The 23,438-nt window shown below is 37.1% G+C and overlaps 1 protein-coding gene across 5 annotated transcripts in view; it reads right to left on the bottom strand.

The window, feature by feature from the left end:
• The window catches only part of LOC139950646 (leucine-rich repeat serine/threonine-protein kinase 2-like), a 115,201-nt gene that overhangs the window by 10,091 nt on the left and 81,672 nt on the right, over positions 1–23,438 (bottom strand). For 4 of the 5 annotated variants that reach the window (XR_011787683.1, XM_071949449.1, XM_071949428.1 and 1 more), the window contains 18 exons: positions 22,255–22,382; positions 19,959–20,068; positions 19,399–19,472; positions 18,597–18,660; positions 18,061–18,126; positions 16,886–17,053; positions 16,411–16,509; positions 15,019–15,147; positions 14,246–14,353; positions 13,583–13,687; positions 12,580–12,681; positions 12,041–12,157; positions 10,531–10,709; positions 7,699–7,777; positions 6,828–7,009; positions 4,974–5,105; positions 2,218–2,405; positions 942–1,019 (listed from right to left, as the gene is read on the bottom strand). Coding sequence is in view for 4 of the 5 variants with exons in the window: in XM_071949449.1 (XP_071805550.1) it covers positions 942–1,019; positions 2,218–2,405; positions 4,974–5,105; positions 6,828–7,009; positions 7,699–7,777; positions 10,531–10,709; positions 12,041–12,157; positions 12,580–12,681; positions 13,583–13,687; positions 14,246–14,353; positions 15,019–15,147; positions 16,411–16,509; positions 16,886–17,053; positions 18,061–18,126; positions 18,597–18,660; positions 19,399–19,472; positions 19,959–20,068; positions 22,255–22,382 (2,108 nt within the window). In the remaining variant the exon portion in view is untranslated. The remainder of the gene's footprint in view (positions 1–941; positions 1,020–2,217; positions 2,406–4,973; positions 5,106–6,827; positions 7,010–7,698; positions 7,778–10,530; positions 10,710–12,040; positions 12,158–12,579; positions 12,682–13,582; positions 13,688–14,245; positions 14,354–15,018; positions 15,148–16,410; positions 16,510–16,885; positions 17,054–18,060; positions 18,127–18,596; positions 18,661–19,398; positions 19,473–19,958; positions 20,069–22,254; positions 22,383–23,438) is intronic. The other variant, XM_071949436.1, reaches the window with a different exon arrangement.

Raw genomic sequence — 23,438 nt, 5'->3', positions numbered from 1 at the left:
AGCATAGAAGGTAAACACAAAAATACTTCAATAAAATTCACAATGACTAACAAGGAAATAGTACAACTTGAATTTTAGAGGACTCTGACTGTCAATAAAATAAACACAAATTTGCTCGAGTTCAAGAGTTGGAAAAATTACTGGTCAAGTTAACCCACTTAGCACAATAAGAAGGGAACTGGCTATAACACACTCTTCATCAAATGGTCTTTTTGCTGTTAAAGACACTGGACACTATTGGTTATTGTCAAAGACCAGTCTTCTCACTTGGTGTATCTCAACATATGCATAAAATAACAAACCTGTGAAAATTTGAGCTCAATCGGTCGTCGAATTTGCAAGACAACAATGAAAGGAAAAAACACCCTTGTCACGCGAAGTTGTGTGGGTTCAGATGCTTGATTTCGAGACCTCAAATTCTAAATCTGAGGTCTCAAAATCAAATTCGTGAAAAATTACTTTATTCTCGAAAACTATGCACTTCAGAGGGAGGCGTTTCTCACAATGTATTTTACTACCAACCTCTCCTCATTACTCGTTACCATGATTGTAAGGTTTTATGCTAATAAATAGTTTGAGTAATTACCATTAGTGTCCACTGCCTTTAACCAGGAATCTGCAAAGCAAATTTATTTGCAGTGTTCTCCACTAACAGTGGTTAACTTGCCAAACACTCACTACTAGTCAACATTCTGTTCAACTAGTCCAGCTGACTAGTGTATTGCTACCTGCAGCTACACCAACTCACTGAGTGTTGAAACCACTTCAAATTACAAGTCCTATAAAATGTTCAAAAAGAAACCGTAAACTATGGACCACTGAAAAAGCTGACAGACCAGTGAAATGACAAACTTATTGATCCTTTTGTCAATGGAAAAGTTGAGAGCATACCTAGTTTGGTGCTAAGACAAATGTTTCTGATTATGTTTAATGTCACCAACCTGTATGTTCAGGAACCCCTGTTCTGCGCACAAAACCTGATCCCGATGTTACAACCACGGAGTTGGATTTGTTTATTCCTGAAAAAGTGAAATAAAATAATAATAACAATAACATCAGCAAGACTTTTGAACTTCCATTTTGTTAGACAAAAAGAAATCTTAAATGAATTCATGAAGACATACGGTGGATCTTTAGCTGAAACAGTCTTTTGAAAAGGTTCTACATGTACACAGGTTAAAGACACTGGACACTATTGGTAATTGACAAAGACCAGTCTTCTCACTTGGTGTATCCCAACATATGCATAAAATAACTAACCTGTGAAAATTTGAGCTCAATTGGTCGTCGAAGTTGCGAGATAATAATGAAAGAAAAAACACCCTTGTCACACAAAGTTGTGTGCTTTCAGATGCTTGATTTCGAGACCTCAAATTCTAAATCTGAGGTCTCAAAATCAAATTCGTGGAAAATTAATTCTTTCTCGAAAACTACGTTACTTCAGAGGGAGCCGTTTCTCACAATGTTTTATACTTTTAACAGCTCCCCATCACTCGTTACCAAGGAAGGTTTTGTGCTAATAATTATTTTGAGTAATTACCAATAGTGTCCACTGCCTTTAAACAATTGATCTGTCATAGGTTTTTTTAAAGGACACCTTTGGTAAATTGCCAAAGACCAGTATTCTCACTTGGTATATCCCAACATATACATAATTAAAATAGAAAATCTGTGAAAGTTTTGACTCAATTGGTCATTGAAGTTGCAAGAGATTGATAAACGAAACAAAAACGCCCTTGTTTCGCAAATGTGTGTTCTTTCTGATGCCTGAAAAAGGGCTCAGACCTGAAGTCTTTTAATATTGGAGTGAGAAATTACTCTCTTAAACTACGTTAATTCAGAGGGAGTTATTTCTTACAATGTTTAATACTATCAACAGCTCTCCATTGCTTATTACCAAGCAAGTTTTTATGTTAAAAATTATTTTGGGTTATTACCAATAGTGTCTGGTGCATTTAATGTATTCTGCTTCCACCACCAACAACCATATATTTTATATGTTAAACTGTAGAAGGAAGTCAGGGCTCCATTTAACAAAAAGCTAAGATGGATCTTAAGATGTGTATCAATCCTAAATGCCAAGTGAAGTGTGATGTCACAATACAAATCACTATGGTGACCCTAACATCTCATCTTAAGATAAATCTCGGTGACTTGTAGAATCAAGCCTAAGGTTTTTCAAAAACAGAAGTTGGAAGTAGCTATTTTTAAACTTACCATGTCCCCGGACAGCCACCATCGCCCTGACGTTAGACGTATAGCGTTTGATGACGGTCACCATCTGATGCGTGTTGGTATCAATGAGTATCAGGTGCCCTCCAGCTGTCCCAACCCATAAGGTGTTACGAGGGTGTAGTAGTAGGGACTTGATGTAACAGTTAGATACCTCCTTAGAATCCTCACTGCTATAGTAAAGAAGGGGTTTATTTTGCTTTATTAGTTTTGATTGGTTGAGTTCAGAAATAAAAGCTTCACAGCCCTCAGGAGGCTGAATTGAGTTTAGAAATAGAATTTTTATTTTTTTCAAACATAAGAGTAAATGTTTAGTAACAATAAAACATTTTTCTTTTAAGTAATTGTTTGTCACGATTTATGTTTAAAAAATAGTTAAAGTTGTTTGGGGGTTGACTCCGCCTACCCCTTATGTGACGTCAATCGAGGCAGACTTTGCCTTGATGCGTAGAGTAAACACACATGCAAGTCCAGGTCATTGAGTTTGTTTGTTTTGAAAAAGTTGTTTTCTTGGATTTTTCTAGCAATGCTGGCCAAGTGTATTGCTGCTGGATGCAGTAAAATAACTAAAGATGGGGTCAGTCTGCATGGCTGGTCAGACTCACAAGAGCAATAATAGTACTATTGTTCCGGTCCGACGTCTTTTTCAGCACTGTGCAGCATTTTCTCTCCAAATATCGTGCCTTGATTGACGTCACGAACAGCACCCTCTCGGGTCGGGGCCTACTCTTAAATTTGTAAATAAGATAAGAACTAAGTTTTTAGAACCTTAGTTAACTGTTTATACACACTTATCAAAACACACTTATCAAAACACATATATTATTGACAAAAGCTTTATTTTCACAAAATACCACTTCCTGATGACTTTAAGAAAAGTTAATAATATTACTATCAAAAATACACAATAGTACACAATAGTACACAATTTAAAATCTTTATTCATAAATCCCTCGCTATTCCTATAGGTGGAGAGCGCGTCACGTGGGTGTGCATAAACCTTTTGTTAATGCACAGTAAAAAGTGTTAACAACATGAGCGTGACACGCGAGCTTATTAGACAGTTTCTTCATTCTTATTGGTCGAGAGCAACGGCCAGGAAAGTTGTGCCACATCACGCGATACGCGCGACGCGCATAGCATTCCCTTATAAGGAGTTGTTTACCCACAAGGGGTGTTGTGTTGAAAGAAATCATCGAACAATTATAATTTTTACATTTATTTTACTTTTTGACCAAAGGTGTTGATGTTTTTTGACCGACAAGGTATTTATGAATGGGAATAAAAGTGTGTTGAATCGGTTTTCAACTAGTGGTTTAAACCCGCCGAGGCCTGGTTCTTGATAATTTACCTCGACATCGTCTCGGTAAAATTATCAAGACCCAGGCCTCGTTGGGATTAAACCACTAGTTGAAAACCTCTTCACCACACATTGATTCCCTTATTCCATATTTCATTTTATAAATACTGAACTGGCCAGTCGAACCACTTGGATTGAATTCTAATTAGTCCTCAACTGATGTTTTAACTGGCATCTGGCCAGTGAACCACTTTTAAAGGATTTGGGTACCTTTTCAAAATGTCCATAGATTTACATTAAACTTACAGGGTTTGAAGATAATGATAGTGGAAAGCTTCCCTTCAAATGTTACTTACTGAGGTGCTGTAGTTTTTGAGAAATGAGTAAAACAATGTCATGAAAATACGTTTGTAAATGATTAAAATAATTTTCATCTCATGAGACGAAAATTATTTTCATGACATTGTTTTACTCATTACCCAAAAACTACAGCAACTCAGCACATAATATTTTCAGGGAAGCTTTCTACTACCATTATCTTCAAACTGTGTAAGTTTAGTGTAAATCTGTGGACATTGTGTTTTTTGTCCTACAAAAGTTACATAGACCCTTTAAGGAGTAGAACGCTGTATACATGTAGGTTGTTTATTAGGAGGAGAAAGGACTGCGACTAAAGGAGGTATTTGAAGGAGTCCGCTAATGATCAAGATAAAGACCAATCCCAAAAAAATTGGTAGTGCCCTCTCTTGACAAATGTAATGTAACAACTGCGGTGTCTTTGTGCACAAACATGTTCTTCCTTTCTAGTTTAGCTTCAACCGCCTACCTGTACTTTTTTGGGGGGTTCCTTTGAGGTTCCTGGTTTCACTTGTTTTGTGCAATATTCTAATTACTGTATTTTTCTTGGCTTTGTAGGAAAAAAGTATTGGGGTTCTAGGAGATTTGAAGGGAATTTGATTGGCTTCCTACCTTTTTTGAAAGGAGCGAGGATGCGTGGTCTTCTGGTTGATCTATATTTTTTGTATACAACTGTTAATGTATTTTCTACAGTTTTTATATATATTTATATTTGATTTGGTATTTGATGTGCAATTTTTATGTCGTTTTTGTCCTTGTGCCCTTTTGTGTCTTTGTTATTTTTATTGTCTGGATCGCCTTTAGATAGTGATTATTTTCGCTTTTTGGTTATCCGCAGGCTTGTTCTCTGTGTAGTCTTATTTTTATTGCCTATTCTTTGTATGTACTGTTTGCCTGGAAATAAATAAATAAATAAATAAAATAAATAAATAAATAATCTAGGCACTGAAGACATGGCAGCAAATGGCGCATGATGTAAGGAATAGGTTTTTGAATGGTGTTAAATGATCAATCAGCAGAACGGTTTATAAATAAAGATAGAAATGAAATAAAAAATATAAAAAAACATTTCATTAGAACAGACCTGATGAACTCGGCTACATCGATCACCAACGTCTTCTTAAGTCGACCGAGATCCCAAACTTCAATGATGGAACTGTTTCTTCTGCACAACCATATTGCTTTGTCAACCGCCATACACTTCACCATCGCAGGTCTGCAAGATATGACACACCGAGAGTATAGCTACAACAGGATACTTCATAAATCTAAAGTTATTGCTTACTAAACTGTCTGAAACCATGGTCCAATTTTTGGAGGTATGCTAAAAAGACAGCATTTCCAACTTTTGATAATCCCTAAAATTTGAGTTTTGGGAAACAGTATCCTAACACCAAGAAGCAGATAAAAGAGCACGATTTCTTTATACATAGAGAAAATAACAGCTACATTTTTCACGAGGCAAGCATAACAAAGTCTGAATTCAGACAAAACTCTCAAACTTTCTCAACTGTGATAAAGACTTAAAAGGAAAATGTGGGCAGAAAGCAAACTACATTCAACGATGATATAATGATTTCCATTTCAAACGTTTCGGTTTACATTGTTATGGGAAATAGGGAAATAAGCAACCTCGTTCCCAGGGGTGATCGATCTCTCCGCGCCATTTTTTTCCCAGCATGCCTTGCTCGATCATAACCCCTGGAATTGCTAGCACATTTAAATGAGCCATTAATGAGCGTACATATTCATTATTCAATATTTTCTACGCGCGCATGCTTGCCTTTCGTCTTAAAGAATGTTTTTGTTTTTGTTTTTAAAAAACGGGTTCGTGTCATAAAAAATGCAGCCATGATCAACGTACAAAACTACCCGCGCACGCACTTGACATCTAATGCATTACCAATTTCCTAAGCCAATCAGCGTTGTTTCCCAGTACATCCCTACCAGGGGTTAGAGACGAGAGGTATCGATACGGCGCGCTGCCCATGGTAGCAAGGCTGGGAAATAAGACTGTGACTGATTCAAGTGATTTAGCTAACCCTAAAAAATCAGGGCCCTATTTCACGGCTCTGCTTACCGCCGAATTCTGCGCTTACGGTCACCATTCTTTGCTTGCAGTCAAGCGCAGAATTTCTACATAGGGGTGTAAGTGTCGAATGCCTAGTAATATAGAGTACGCATGTGTAGAAGCAAAAATTCCCGCTAACCCATGAAATATGCTTGACAGAGGCACAGAATTACCTGCTTCCGCAAGAGCTGATTCTTTGCTTACGGTAAGCAGAGCCATGAAATTGGGCCCTAATTTGTTTGATGTAAGGCTTAGATCAATTAGTCTGAAGCTTATCATTTGAGGCGAGCATACGCTCACACCTCCTCTGGGCTGTTTGCCGAATTTCACAAAAAATCACAAACTCCTTTTGTGTGAGTTTGCGAACATTTTTGCGATGGATTTCAACAAACTGCACCCTGCAATCTGAAGACAATCAGAGCATACAGATCGAAACTTTGAGTCGTTAACCACCAGGTCTTTTCAAAACCAACACTACTCAAAAAGAGAAATTCACATGTTGTTACCGCAAACCTCCCTTAGTTATACGTCTACCATGCAAAGTTTTAAATCCCAGCATATGCAGAAAATGAAAAAACTGTGAAAATTTTAACTCAATTGGTCGTCGAAGTTGTGAGATAATAATGGAAGAAAAAACACCCTTGTCACACAAAGTTACGTGCTTTCAGATGCTTGATTTTGAGACCTCACGCATGAGGTCTTGAAATCAAACCAAATATTTTACTGAGAAAATACTTCTTTCTCAAAAAACTACTTTACTTCAGAGGGAGCCATTTCTCACATTGTTTTATACTATCAACAGCTCTCCATTGCCTGTTACCAAGTAAGTTTATGCTAACAATTATTTTGAGTAACTACCAAACATACCTCTCTTCTGGTTCCGGTACCAGAACAGTTGAATTAGAGTCAGATTCCAGGTCATAGATACTGAGACTAATGACCTTAGCATTGGACGCTAGCCAGAGTTTATTACGAGTGATGTTGATACACTTTATGGGATCGTCTCTGGACCCAATGTGAAGCATCTTGTCTGGCTGACAGTCTTTCTCCTGCAAAGTGAATTTCGTTGTCAAAAAAAACCACAGAAAAATAAGCAGTAATAGGAGATAATTGAGTTTTAAAGGCAGTGGACACTATTGGTAATTACTCAAAATAATTATCATCATAAAACCTTACTTGATTACGAGTAATGGGGAGAGGTTGATGGTATAAAATATTGTGAGAAACAGCTCCCTCTGAAGTGACTTAGTTTTCGAGAAAGAAGTAATTTTCCACGAATTTGATTTCGAGACCTCAAGTTTAGAATTAATTTTTGAGGTCTCGAAATCAAGCATCAGAAAGCACACAACTTCGTGACACAAGGGTTTTTTTTCTTTCATTATTATCTCCCAAATTCGACGACAGATTGAGCTCAAATTTTCACAGGTTTGTTATTTTATGCATATGTTGAGATACACCAACTGTGAAGACTAGTCTTTGTCAATTACCAATAGTGTCCACTGTCTTTAATTGGTTAATACAACACAGGAACAACAGCAAAGAACCTTGCAGCCCCTCTTAAAAAAAAAAAAAGTATTCCTCGAGCAGTCCAATATCAAAGTGCTACAGACAGAATTCATGTACATCAAAATTAACCGCAGGTTATAATGGCTATGAAGAGGGGGCATTACCCCCGTCCCCTCCCACCTTGCCTAGAAGACTTCCCTAGTATGTTTCAAATGGTTAATTGAATGCTTACATTTTGTAGTCTTGTTGCTTTGTACATAGCCAGCTTCCCATTGGCTAGTCCAGCAAACACAAGACTCGCTTCCTGGTCCCTAGGTAAAATAAAACAGACAAAGACAGAAATGTTTTTATACAAGTCTCATACCAAAGACATTGAGATCAATTTATCATCTATTACCACTCACTACCAACCACTCATTTAAAATAAAACAGACAAAGACAGAAATGTTTTTATACAAGTCTCATACCAAAGACATTGAAATCAATTTATCATCTATTACCAATAACTACCAACCACTCATTTAAAATAAAACAGACAAAGACAGAAATGTTTTTATACAAGTCTCATACCAAAGACATTGAAATCAATTTATCATCTATTACCAATAACTACCAACCACTCATTTAAAATAAAACAGACAAAGACAGGAATGTTTTTATACAAGTCTCATACCAAAGACATTGAGATCAATTTATCATCTATTACCACTCACTACCAACCACTCATTTAAAATAAAACAGACAAAGACAGAAATGTTTTTATACAAGTCTCATACCAAAGACATTGAAATCAATTTATCATCTATTACCAATAACTACCAACCACTCATTTAAAATAAAACAGACAAAGACAGAAATGTTTTTATACAAGTCTCATACCAAAGACATTGAAATCAATTTATCATCTATTACCAATAACTACCAACCACTCATTTAAAATAAAACAGACAAAGACAGGAATGTTTTTATACAAGTCTCATACCAAAGACATTGAGATCAATTTATCATCTATTACCACTAACTACCAACCACTCATTTAAAATAAAACAGACAAAGACAGAAATGTTTTTATACAAGTCTCATACCAAAGACATTGAGATCAATTTATCATCTATTACAACTCACTACCAACCACTCATTTAAAATAAAACAGACAAAGAAAGAAATGTTTTTATACAAGTCTCATACCAAAGACATTGAAATCAATTTATCATCTATTACCAATAACTACCAACCACTCATTTGTAATACCTTAACATGATTAAAAAAAGTTTTTCTACATTGCCATAATTAGGAACCTAAAAAAAACCAAGACTTTACAGATATTTTGATTCTGGACAATTACTTTTCCAGTAACTGTTCCAGCTAATCTTGCCATATTTGAATGCTCATGAAAGTGCTCCATTTTGTTTCTCTCCAACATGAAAACAATGTACTTGGAGACCCAGACTCAGGACAAACCCTGAGTAAAACGGCTATATCAGGGCAAACCCTGAGTAAAAAGGCTATATCAGGGCAAACCCTGAGTAAAAAGGCTACATCAGGGCAAACCCTGTGTAAAAAGGCTATATCAGGGCAAACCCTGAGTAAAAAGGCTATATCAGGGCAAACCCTGAGTAAAAAGGCTATATCAGGGCAAACCCTGTGTAAAAAGGCTATATCAGGGCAAACCCTGTGTAAAAAGGCTACAGTGTACATATATCAGTGTAAACCCTGTGTAAAAAGGCTATATCAGGGCAAACCCTGAGTAAAAAGGCTACATCAGGACAAACCCTGTGTAAAAAGGCTATATCAGGGCAAACCCTGTGTAAAAAGGCTACAGTGTACATATATCAGTGTAAACCCTGTGTAAAAAGGCTATATCAGGGCAAACCCTGAGTAAAAAGGCTACATCAGGACAAACCCTGTGTAAAAAGGCTACAGTGTACATATATCAGTGTAAACCCTGTGTAAAAAGGCTATATCAGGGCAAACCCTGTGTAAAAAGGCTATATCAGGACAAACCCTGTGTAAAAAGGCTATATCAGGGCAAACCCTATGAGTAAAAAGAATCTGTTTCAGGGCAAAATTGTAATAAAAAGACAATGTCATAAGGGTAAACTGTAAGTAAAAAGGTTATAATATCAGGGCAAATCCTGTGTAAAAAAAGGCTATATTCGAAGGCAAACACTCAGGAAAAAGAATACGTTATCAGGGCATTGAGACCAAGACTTGAGTCACAATATAAAGTCCGTCCGGACAGGCCCCATTCTGAATACACAAGACCAGGGCTCGATTCCACAAAGCAATTAAATCCATCGTAAGAAAACTTATCAATATTACCATAGAGATTTGTATTGTGACACCAGACTTTGCTTAGCAACTTTGTTTGGGCACTGGCCTGGTGACCAGTCTTTTTTCTTTGTCTTTTTCTTCCACTCTGTGCTTTTTAACATATGTGTTCTGCGGCTCTGATCATTTTGTATGTAAGGGGCGCAATATAAATTTGAAATATTATTATTATTAATTGATTAACTTGCAGTTAACATCAATCTCAGCTCTTTGTGAAGTCGGCCCCTGGCCTTTAGTTTTACACAGGACCACAGGCCAGAGGCCAGTGGTTTTATATCAGGCCAGTAAACCCATGACTGGAAGATTTCTACAGTCTAGTGTTTTCCAATTGAATAAAATGACCTCACTGTGTAATGGTGTTCAAATTTTGACTTTTGAACCTGAAAAAATACCTTCCAATTCAATAAACTACTGAAATATATTTTTAAATATTAAAATACTCAATAGACAGATCGATAAATCTTCTCTTGTGGTGAAAGTTCAAATAAAAACCCTTCAATGCATGTTAACCTGTGTAAGGAAGGTTTTTTTTCTCCTTGTCCATTCTTGTCTAGTACACATTTTGTGCAACAATCCCTATTGTTTTGTGGATTTTCCTCAAATAAGCCCTGAAGACTTGCATGATTTACTGTCAGACAGAATCATTTGAACACTCCTGGCTTCTATTGGAAACTCAAAGCATAAGGATAAACCCAAAAAACTTCTTGAAATCCAATCTTAAATCTCTGCTTACCTTTTCCAGTATGCGAGACAGACCACAGCATCACCTAGTTTTGGTAGCGTGTGTTTGAGTCTGTATGGCGTACAAGAGAGATCGCATACACACAGTTCACCACACTGGGTACCAATGACTATCGCTGACTCACCAACCGCTGCCATACATAATGCTCGACCCTTATGCAACATCATACCCTAAGGACAGATAAAATATACAAAGCAAAAGTGCAGTGTTTTTTGAGGGGTGTCAGTATCATCAGGAATAGACGATGTGACCTCCATTCAAACCGCCCTCTGTTGAAAAAACACTGTATACGTCATGCTTCGCCGAGCAAAAAGGCACGTAGTCATGGTAAGATTGCATACACTTTCTAGCTGGCTGCCAAAACACACAGGTTTTGCCCGGCGGTATGCGCACAAATCATGTTATGGTTTCGTGTGTCGTCAGAGGTCACATTGTCTGTACAATAATCAATCATACACCAGTGTAAATGAAAAGTTACACTACAAAAAGTTTGAATTCATTACTTTTGATTTGGGGTGTGAGATTTGAAATACAAGATATGCCTGGTTTATTCTTTCTGTGAATGCGAAAGCAAATTTTTTGATGTCACAGTCCTGTTTTCGCTTTGAATATGTGTCGCAGGAGTTAAGTACCTCGCAACTGTTGCGAATTATTTGATTGTGACGTCAGAATTTGTATCCCATTTGCATGTTCAGGAAGTATGAACCTGGCTAAGAGCCATTGGACACTTTCGGTACAGAAAAAAAAACAAGTTCACAGATTTACAAATAATGTACAGGGTTTACAGAAGGTAATGGTGAAAGACTTCTCTTGAAATATTATTCCATGAAATGCTTTACTTTTTGAGAAAACATTAAAAAAAATATCAATTCACGATATCGAGAATTACGGGTTTATTTTAAACACATGTCATGACACGGCGAAACGTGCAGAAACAAGGGTGGGTTTTCCCGTTATTTTCTTCCGACTCCGATGACCGATTGAGCCTAAATTTTGTTACAGGTTTGTTATTTTACATGTATATATAAGTTGTGATACACGAAGTGTGGGCCTTGGACAATACTGTTTACCAAAAGTGTCTAATGGCTTTAGTTATGCTATAATAGATGTTAAATTTGCATCGGGGATAAAGAATATTAATTTTGGTGTTTACCCATACACCGATGTGTGTTAGCACTGTATACTCAGTACTTTTCCGAGGCTTTAATTATGCTATCGAGTTCAAGTACTATTGTCATCAGAGTGTCCTTGAGCAAGACACTTACCATACGTGATGTGTCCTTCAAAAGGGCATAAAGCTTTCAGTACTGTGTGTTGCGTTCTGTAAAAGAACCCAGTCCTGGCAAGAGGTTGCCATGGGGTTCACCCCAGTGTTTCGGGTTGGCTGCAGATTGCACACGAACAAGCATCTTCAAACCCTTACGAGGTGCTTCAGTAAATGGGCCTCATATTTAAACAAAACCTAATCAACTATGTTCTCATATTTGACCTTGAACCTTACCTGTATCGAGTTCTCTGGGTCAGAGTTCAAAGGTTGTATCCATGACACCATAGTGGTCTTCCTGTCCCCTCCTGCAAGCCACACCTCCTGACATTCCTCCCCTTCATAATGATATACCTGGAATGATGACAAGGGTATCAGATTAAAATCAGTTGCTTTGAACATACAGTATATAGACTAAGACCCTTGTTCATCTCCATCTCCATCTACAACAAGTTTTGTAGTTGAAGTTCATTTAAAAAAATATTTTGACCACTTGGATTCATCTAAACCAAGTAAATACAAATGACAAATGATATTGGTTATTAAATGACTTTCATAATTCGCTCGACAGGTTATGTAGTATTGGAAATCTCCCATACAAAATAAAAAACACTACAAAAAACATATTTGATTTCTACAGAAATCATAAAAACATACTTACAGTTATCTTTCCCCAAAAATGCAGAATTAACAAATTTAAGAGTGCAGTTCACAAATAAAAGCCTGTATGCAAGCTTTGACTTTTGACCTAGGAAGCAGTGACCTTTGACTCTTACCCTGACAGTCATACATTCCACACAGATGTCCATAAGCAGTGGGTACTCCCTCTTTAGGCACAGTAACTCAGCTGAGCTCAACCACCTGAATGCTTGCGCAGACTGATGAAGAAATGCAAAATATCAAATGCAAAACTCTATTTCCACTCGTTAAATCAATAACAGGGATAATACAGAAATAAGGGTTCTTAAGTAGTCTTGTTTTCAAACGCAGAGTGCCCTAAAAAATGTGCAACCTAACAGGATACTATAACCCCCCTTTAAAGGAACACGTTGCCTTGGATCGGACGAGTTGGTCTAAAGCGTTTGAAATCGTTTGTTATGAAATGCATATGGGTAGAAAGATGTTTTAAAAGTAGAATATAATGATCCACACAAGTATCACTCGAAACTGCACGGTTTTCCATTTACGTCGCGAACTACCGCGGTCGGCCATTTATGGGAGTCAAAGTTTTGACTCCCATAAATGGCCGACCGTGTTAGTCGTCAGGGTAAAAAGAAAAGTACGCAATTTCGAGGCATATTTGTGTAGATCATTGTATTCTACTTTTACAATATCTTTCTAACCATATACATTTTACAACGAACGGTTACAGAACGATTTTCAAAGACCAACTAGACCGATCCAAGGCAACGTGTTCCTTTAACATGTTTAAAGGAAGATAACCTGACACGATACCAAAACCCACCTGTAAAGGAAGGTATACATACGATAAAACAAATAATTTTGAGAGTCATTTCACTTCAAAGTAATGTGGTTATGGAAACTGATATCAGTTTTCATGCCCCCAAAATTGAATCTGAGAAGCGTTACTACAGTAACCCTTCAGGGATTATGCTTCCTGCATTGACATTATTCACTTCAGATTTTCAGCGTTCCCCCAAAAAACGCCACCTCCTTTCGAAACGAATCTTTAAGTCAGTTGAACAGTTCTACAAACCAAAAAGGTACACTTTGCCTTAAACCTTATAGTTGGCTTTGATGCATCTAGACACTACTTACTGTAGGTCTGTGTTGAGGAACGTGCTCTAAGCAGTAGTCAATCAGCTCCTGTAGATCAGGCCATGGGGCCACATTGTTATGGGTGAGTGGAGGAAGCTGACGACCCTAAAATACAACAACAAAACAATTCATAATATGTAAAGGCATTTAAAGGAACACGTTGCCTTGGATCGGTCGAGATGGTCTTTGAAAAGCGTTTGTAACCATTTGTTAGGAAATGCATATGAATAGAAAGATATTTTAAAAGTAGAATATAATGATCCACACAAGTATTACTCGAAATTGCATGGTTTTCCTTTTACCTTGTCGCCAAACACGGTCGGCCATTTATGGGAGTCAAATTTTTGACTCCCATAAATGGCTGACCGTTTTAGTTCGCAAAGTAAAAGGAAAACCACGCAATATCGAGGCAAATGTATGTGGATCATTGTATTCTACTTTTAAAACATCTTTCTAACCATATGCATTTTATAACAAACAGTTACAAACGCTTTTCAAAGACCAACTCGACCGATCCAAGGCAACGTGTTCCTTTAAGATTTGGGGTTTCCTCCCACATTCTTGTTGTTTCCCATTCATCCTGTTATAAGCGCTAATTGTAATGTTGGGTTTGAATAAGATAAAATATATGAAAAGTACAAAATATTCATAAATTATTGCTACCTTCATGACAGCTTCATCCAGTTCAGCTCTGAACTCCAGTTCTTCAAACGGTTTGTGTCCCCCAGTCACCATTTCATACAACAGGATCCCAAAGGAGTAAATATCAACCTACAATACAACCAGGACCGGAAATATAAAGGGTCAAAGACAAAGGACTGTGAAAGTCTAGCATGTATTTGAATATTATAAATAGTAAAAGTGCAAACAAAATGGTTAGTATTAATTTTTGGTTATTACCCATACACCAATGTGTGTTAGCACTGTATACTCAGTACTTTCCCCGAGTCCTGTGGAAAGATATCACAGGCATGTTACTTGGGTGGGATTCGAACCCACGACCCATGCAATACTAGAGCAATGTCTTACCAACTAGACTACCGAGGTTGCCCGGCAGCAAGAGGCAGTTCGATTCCTATGTTTTGGCAGCGGGTACCGCCCTACTAACATGCCTGTGACGAGCAACTTTTAGGCGACGTGGTGCTTACTCACCTGGGGCCAATTTCATATTGCTGCTTAGCGATAAGCAACTTTTTGTGCTAACTGTAGCAAAAAAAACCTTATTAAAGCATTAGTTAATTAAACAGGTTAGCACAATATTAAGCGTCCACTGTGAGTTTATATTGTAACTCATTCATTTTCATACAGTGAGTACTGAATTGTTGGCATGTCTTTTCATGTGCTTTCGGTTAGCAGAGCTATGTAATGAAAATTACACAGTAAGCACAACATCTGCGCTAAGCAGCCCTAGGAAATTGAATTCCAAAGAAACCTACCTCAGTGTTGTAAGTTGACAGTCCTCTGATGACCTCAGGTGCTCTATAGCCTGGGGTACCCTCAGGTGCCCTTAGACCGTATGGAGTAGCAAACTTGGAGATACCATAATCTGCTATCTTGGCATTGTGCTACAAAGTGAGATAAAACGAGATCAATTCAATTACCAAGATCTTTATTTATCAATGTGTTAGGATGCACCTAAATTATCTCTTTTTGTCGCCATGTTTGCACTGTAAATTGTGACACTGTCTAGAAAATCCTGTTCTATCACCCCCATTCTGAAACAACTACATTGGCTCCCTATCTCTCAACAAATCATCTTCAAGCTGATGCTCATTGTCCACAAAGCTCTTAATGGCAAGGCTCCCCACTATATTTCTGAATTGCTTGAAGTTTACACTCCATCAAGGAATCTTCGATCAAGTTCTATGCTTCTCCTCATTGAACCCAAGTCTAGACACTCATGGGGTGACAGGTCTTTTTCTTCAGCTGCGCCACGTGTCTTCTCAAAACTTATCTTATGTCACAGGTTTTCAAGGATTAATTTTGTTGTGTCTGTTTTTCTTTGTGTTATGTTTTTGTTTTTGTGTTGTTTTTGGTTTTACATGTACTGCGCCTTGAACACCCAGCAGGGTGGATATGTGCGCATTACAAGTCTTATTATTATTTACTATTATTAAATGAGTTAATAGTACAACTAACATTTACTATACTCATTCAAATGAGCAAGGCAGTTGATAAACGCCTACGTTTACCTAAAATTTCCTTTGGTCAAAAGTAGGTAAGATTTCTGGACACTAAAACCGAATAAAATAGCAATGTTGTTAAACATTATGAAGTTTTCATACAATTTTGTTTGTGTGCAAAACTAAAACAAACCTTGCTCCCAAAACAGGATACTTACTTTGAAAAAACCTTTCCCAAGACTTTTTATTCAGCTGGAACAACCATCCATACATTTAACAACTTATACATAGAATACAATACAAGGTCCTCATCACTACATTCAAAGCAACTCATAGAACATGCCCAAGCTACCTGTCTGACCTCATCATCCCTTATATGTACCAGCCCGACAACTCCGTTCCTCCTCACAACATCTCCTCACCATACCATTCCTCTACAATCTAAATCTTTCGGTTCAAGGACTTTCTCCAGTGCTGCCCCCCGACATTGGAACTCTCTACCTAGCTACATCCATTCTTCACAGAACATTTCTTATGCCTTTTACTTAGTTTTATCTCAGTTATGTATGACTATTAGTGTATTGTACGTTACGTCTTTGCTCTAATGTTTTTTGTTTTCTTGTAAAGCTGATTGATATTTCTTTCAGTTCTGAAATGCGCTATATAAGAATTAGCTATTATTATTATTATTATTATCAGACTCACCAGTGTTCCTAACGACAGAGAGAAGAGAAGGATGTTATCTGGCTTCAGGTCTCGGTAGACAATCCTATTCTCATGAAGGAACATTAATCCGTCGGCAACCTGCAAAAGAATATAAATGATTTACAGGGTTGAACAAAGACAAATTCCTGGAGCGGGATTTGAACCAATGGCGTCTGGTTTAATAGAAATCATCGACTGTAAATATGCACTGTCAACAATCTGCACTCGTTATGCCAGACTATCCTGGATTTTCCAAAAGTCAAATAAAAAGGCTTAGTCGCTTGTTCATTAGCCAATGTGACTTCCATTCCCCAATTCAAATAGCATCTTTTAAGATGCTATGTTTTTAAAAAACTCACTCGTTGTTTAATACATTTCCTCTGATATTTTCGTTTGTTTTGTTGTAGCGCTTTGCAACCCCTGGAAAAGGCACTTTACTGTATGCTGCTATTATCATTATTATTAGCATGTGTACCTGCATGGCAATACGATGTTGTAGACTTCTATTCGTGACTTTCTTATTACGTAGAGCTGAGGCTAAGGAACCAAGCTGAGCCAACTCAAGAACCAAAACTCTGGGATTCAGAGCAACTCCTTCCATGGATACCAGGCTAGGATGCTGAAGCTGCCGTAGTATAGTCACCTGTATGGATTAAAGCAGTGTTAGTGGCTGCGACTTCATCACCGTGTCAACATGCATTGAAGCATAGACAGCCCTTAGCAACAGCTACAGCCATAGCCATCAGTTTGGACAAGAACAGGGACCAATTTCATAGAGCTACTTTGGCAGGAAATACTGCTAAAAGAAAATGTTGGTGGCTGCGGCTTTATCACCATGAAGCATAGGCAGCCCTTAGCAGCAGCTACAGCCATAGCCACCAGTTTGGACAAAAACAGGGACCAATTTCATAGAGCTGCTTTAGCAGGAAATACTGCTAAAAGAAAATCCTATGTTGTGCTTTACTACTTTTTGTAGGTAAGCAGCTCCATGTTTTTATTGAAAACTATGAAAATTACCCCCCCCCCCCCAAAAAAAAAAAAAAAATAACAATGTCAATCCTTTTAAAACAAACTACAAGCTGAGAAATCATTCAAATTACATGTATTTGAAAAGAGTTGATGCTTGTTTACTTGAAATGAGTTGGTGCTTGTTTACTGATTCTTTTTTGTCAGTTTTCTGTATTATCTGGATTCTTGAATGAATTTACCGACTTGTAATTTGTGTACTTTTCCAGCGCCTTGAGGCAGTATCTTTATAAAATGTTCTTTTTAAATATGCTATGTCAGATTTTTGGCCCCAAACATTAAAAAATAGAATTTTTTTGTATTTTTGGGTATTTCAAAGAGTATTTTTTGGTATTTCAAAGAGTATCACCCGCTCTAACGAAAAAAAGTTTAACTTTTACTTTTAATGGTCAGGAACAATGACAAAAATTTAAAACGTTTCTTATAAAACACACAAGAATTGGTCACGTGATATATTGTCGAGGATCCCGACAAAAACTAATTTTGAGCACTTTATTTCACTGCTACTAATAATTGGCGGACTGTTTCGAGCAATGGCTCAAATGAAAGCTTGTAACTTTCTCGACCCCCATCAAAATACCTTTGGTGAAATCGGCAAAAATCTTTAATTATTATTCCTACTACCTCTTGTCTGAGCAGTCTATGAGGGTGAACATCAGGTCCCATACCGAACACCTTGACTGCAACAGGCTAAGGAAAGAAAGAGAAATAGTCTGGTATCAGATGATGATTACACAAATGTTGACGGTTCAATGCTACGTCCAAAGCAAGACTCTCCTATGTAGGTTTTCCCAGCCAGTTTCAAACATGCATTCAAATCCAGGTACTTTTCCCTAATCCATACAAACTAGGGTTTGTTCAATTTCCTTGTCATACACAAATGTTTTCGTTCTTCTCATTCAGATTCGGTTTAGTCAATCTATTTGATTTATAGGCATTCAAAACTGCACTTTGACCATGAATGAAATTGAATGGTTGACCAGCTCTTGCAGTTGGCTTTTATGAAATTGAATGAGTCTTGGGGCCTAATGAAATTAAATGATTTGATAAGGGAATACTAAACTGATGAAATCCTCTTGTTACGTTGCCAACGATTTGTATTATTATTTGGTCGTTTCTGGTCAATTATTTGTGAAAATTATTTGGTCATTATCGTTTACCTGGTCCCTGTATTTAGCTTTGTACACCGAACCAAAACTCCCATCTCCAAGCATGTGAGAAGAACTGTGATAAAGTACAAACAAACATTTAAAAACTCAATAATTAACTTGAGCTAAAGGTTGAAGACGACATCTACAATATCTAGTTTTACAATATTGTGAAACAAAATCAAAACAGTTGAGTCACTTGTGACTGGCCAAATGACCTTTCAAGACTCTCACTCAAGCCGTTGCAAGGACTTGAGTGGGAGTCTTGAAGGTACATTTGTTTTTGAGAGTCAATCAATAGCATTTTTGACTGGGCATGGGTGCTTTTAGCAGCTAATTTCCTTGCATCACAATTACAGTATTTCGTGTTTTGACTGACTGTGATGTTTTTGTATCAGTGGCCAAATAAATAATAATAATAGCGCTTTGAGCAAATAAAATAACTGCATAGACTTATTTGATTGTTCAGCCAGTGATTTGAACCCACGGGCAGACCTTGAATACTCAAAGACTTATTCAGTCATGACACTTAATGGTAATGTGGTATCTACAATGTAGGATTGAGCTGTAGCTGCTTGAGACAGACCTTGAATACTCACTTGAGTATGAAACTTGATGGTCATGACACTTGGTGGTAATGCGGTACCTGGGATTGAACTGAATCTGTTTGGGACAGCCCTTGAATACTCAATGACTTATTCAGTCATGATACTTGATGGCAATGTGGTATCTGGGATTGAACTGAATCTGTTTGGGACAACCTTTGAATACTCAATGACTTATCCAGTCATGACAATTCATGTTGATGTCATACCTTGGATTGAACACGAGCTGTTTGGGATCAATGTGGAACCTGTCCTCCAGGTCCGAAAGCATCACATCAGGAGCCTGCAAACCAAGAGATAAACATCAAATAACAAAATAACAACATTGCTAGCGCATCACACACAAAGCTACGAGCAACTCTTGGTAAACGGCTACAAAAAGAAAACCTTTAAGATAAAAATTACTTTTAAAACATTTTTTGTTATGAGAGATACACTTGTATAGCCTAGCATCACAAGGCCACGGACGGCCACTTCCAAGATGAGGGCCACACTTACAAGGAGCTCCTTACCACCTACTCCTGGGGCTGAAACCAAAGTTTTAATGTTTGTTCTGGGTGTTGCATGTGTACTTGTTGGTGTGCCACAGTCTGTTTTATGTGGTTTCGGTTTACTTGTTACTTCAGAGGGAGTCGTTTCTCAAAATGTTTTACACTACATGTATCAATAGCTCGCCACTGCTCGTTACCAAGTAAGGTTTTTTCACTAACAAATATTTTGAGTAAATTACCAATAGTGTAATGTGCCTTTAACCCAAGTAGTTTCTTACCAGCAACTTAAGGGGTACCAACATGTCCTCATGGTTAGGGCAGACAATATGATCGCTGACCTCTGACCTTTCAATCAACTCATTCAGATTGAACTGGTATATGTTGCTATCTGGTGACAGCAGAAACATTGAAAACAACAATAATTTAGAAACAAGGTAAAATTGCCAAGAGCAATGACTCAAGAATTAAAACAATTGAGATTTACAAAACATTGGGCTTGCCAACTGATGGCCATAAAATAACAAAACTATTACAACAGTATCATTGATAAATTGTTCCTAAAGCTTATTTTGGCAAACATATTCTGGTTTATGAATGTGATTGTAAATCACTGTACAATAATAATAATTCTTCAAAATAGTCTTTTGTGAATTTGTTCACCTTTTAGCTCAGATCTTTCAGGAAATAATCGTCTTTTGATCTGCTGTTGTGATTGGTAAATGTATTGAAGAGCAGAGCTTACTGGATCATACTGGGGTTTCCTTTCTATGGTCATAAAAAATAACTGTTCTGGTTGAATTGGCCATTGGTTAATCGCTGACCATTGACTGAAACAGTTATTGATTACAACAAGGGTTGAACCTAGACCAGTTTTAGTGGCAGGCAAGAAATCAAATTGTTTCAAAGCCACCAAGGACGTGCAAATCAACCAAATTATTCATGTTTAATATGGGGCCATTGTTGCTGAACTGCAAGCTTCAGGTATGATGCCAGGTTTTCAAACTTTTCAAACTTTTCATAAATATGGGCCATGCAACGCATACAAAATTCAGCGGCCAGAATTGTCACCAGAACTCGCACTCGGGAATCCATCACATCCATTCTTAAGGATCTACATTGGCTGCCAATACGGGCTAGAATTGATTTTAAAGTTTTGGTCCTGACTCATCAATGTATCCATGGTATTGCCCCTGTTTATCTTCAAAGCTTAGTTCAGGAGTACAAAACAACCAGGAATCTGCGATCTGCATATAAATCCCTTCCGACTCCCCTAGTTATCAAAACCAAGTCGTACGGTTCCCGCTCTTTCCAATATGCCGCAGTTCAGTTATGGAACAGTCTTCTAGAGGTTGTTAAACAGGCTGAGACATCAGAACAATTCAAAACCCGGTTAAAAACATATCTGTTTACTTTGTACAATAATTGTTTATTTCCTTTTACAGCGCATAGGGATCTCACGGTGATATGCGCTATATAAGAATGGTTTTATTATTATTATTATTATTATTATTATTATTATTATTATTATTATTATTATTATTATTATTATTATTATTATTATTATTATTATTATTATTATTATTATTATTATTATTATTATTATTATTATTATTATTATTATTATTATTATTATTATTATTATTATTATTATTATTATTATTATTATTATTATTATTATTATTATTATTATTATTATTATTATTATTATTATTATTATTATTATTATTATTATTATTAAATGGCCTTTTGACTGTGTTCTTTCTCTGTGACATTTGATACACTGTATCATTAACTGTGTCTCAGATCAATGCACAGTGGACGATATTATACACATAATGAATGTTTATGAGTGCAATGGTGCGAATATGTTCATGAGTTGAAAGATGGAATGTTCTATTCAACGAGGCGGAGATATTCGCACCATTGCACGAATGAAAAACATTCATTATTTGTTTTATATAACATCCAAGTAGATCTTTGTCATTTTGATTGAAAGATACAACTTTCAAAACAAACAAAGCGTAGGCCTACAATTTTTAACTGTGAAATTACATCCGTTTCTCTTTGGGTCGGCCTGTTGGATTCAACAGTCACAATGTGCGTTCTGTACAGCTATTTTGAGACACGCAGAAGCCGCATGCTAGTAAGTTGATGCCTTGCAGTAACACTGCTGCGTTACCAAAGACACGCACACGCAGTGATGTTTTTACTCGGCTTGTTCGTTCCATCCGAAAAGTACCATGGTACTGTGCAATGGTACTTTTCGAAAAAGCACGGTGAGTGACTCAGCATGCAATGGTACTTTTATTTGCTATCACGTGACGAACAATCCTCCAATCAAATGGCAAGGATCTGCTTGGGTGTTATATAATATGATTTATTCAAGGGGAACTCTGTGCGGGCTGGCACAATGTACTTTGCTCAGAGTGCTGGGCAAATAATTTGAGTCCTGAGCAGGCCCGCCCAGCACCGTCCACCGTGGCTACACTCACTCATGGAAACGACCGTCAAAAACGCACCCCTGATGTAAAAAGACTGAGAAGCACCAGAACTATGATGATCTACGTATAATACCTTCACAAAGGACGCAGGGTACCATGCGCTGTACCAGCGTCTTGCCTAGTAATGGGTCGATCTCAGTCAGACCTGGGAACCACTCTTCAATTAGGTCATCGACATGGTCACATAGAAGACCCAGTAGCCTAAGAAACAATCAGCAAAAACAAAATTATTTTGAATAGAATTTTGTCATTGGCAAAATTTGATATAAGTTGCAAGTTGGTATACTGTTGCAAAAACGAATTATGGCCAGTCAAAGTTTTTATTGTTTTGGCCATTTAACTGTAACCGTTGTCATACTTATGAGGTGAACTCTTAAAGGGAAGGTACACGTTTGGTAATTACTCAAAACAAATATTAACTTAAAAACTGACTTGGTAACGAGCATTGGAGAGCTGTTGATAGTTTAACACATTGTGAGAAACAGCTCCCTCTGAAGTAGCATAGATTTTGAGAAAGAGGTAATTTCTCACTAAAATAATAAAAGACTTCTAGCCAGAAGTCTTTTATTCCTATCTGAAAGCGCACAAATTCGTCCAACAGGGGTGTTTTTCTCCCATCATTTTCTCGCAACTTTGATGGCCAATTTAGCTCACATTTTCACAGGCTTGTTATTTTATGCTAATGTTGGGATACACCAAGTGAGAAAACTGGTCTTTGACAATTACTAAACGTGTACCTTCCCTATAATATGAATCTGCATGTCATTGGCAATATTCGATTTAAGTTTCAAGTCGATTATTGCTGTTAGGAGTTGTGGCCATTTAAAGTTTTCATTGTTTGAGTCTATTCAATTGGAACTTGTGTCATATACTTACATGCAGGAGTTTTATTTTTTTTATATGAACCTGCATGTCAGAGGCAAACTTTGAGTTTCATGCCTGTTTGCAATATCTGTATGTCTGATATTACATTGTATGCCAACGTTACAAGTCGTTTACTCTGTGTTTGACCCCTTTATAAATCCTAGGGGCAATGTTTAGCCGGACAATTTTGTATTCCAAAAACATCTCCTTTAAAGGGTCTACATGTATGTTACTTTTGTTGGACAAAAAACACAATGTCCACAGATTTACACTAAACTTACACAGAAGATAATGATAGTAGAAAGCTTCCCTGAAATTATTAAGTGCTGAGGTGCTGTAGTTTTTTGGGAAATGAGTAAAACAATGTCATGAAAATAATTTTCGTCTCGTGAG

The sequence above is a fragment of the Asterias amurensis genome, chromosome 2 (genome assembly GCF_032118995.1).
Source record: "Asterias amurensis chromosome 2, ASM3211899v1".
Lineage (NCBI taxonomy): Eukaryota > Metazoa > Echinodermata > Asteroidea > Forcipulatida > Asteriidae > Asterias > Asterias amurensis.
Note: the sequence above shows the minus strand (reverse complement) of the source record. Positions and strands in the feature narration are given on the sequence as shown.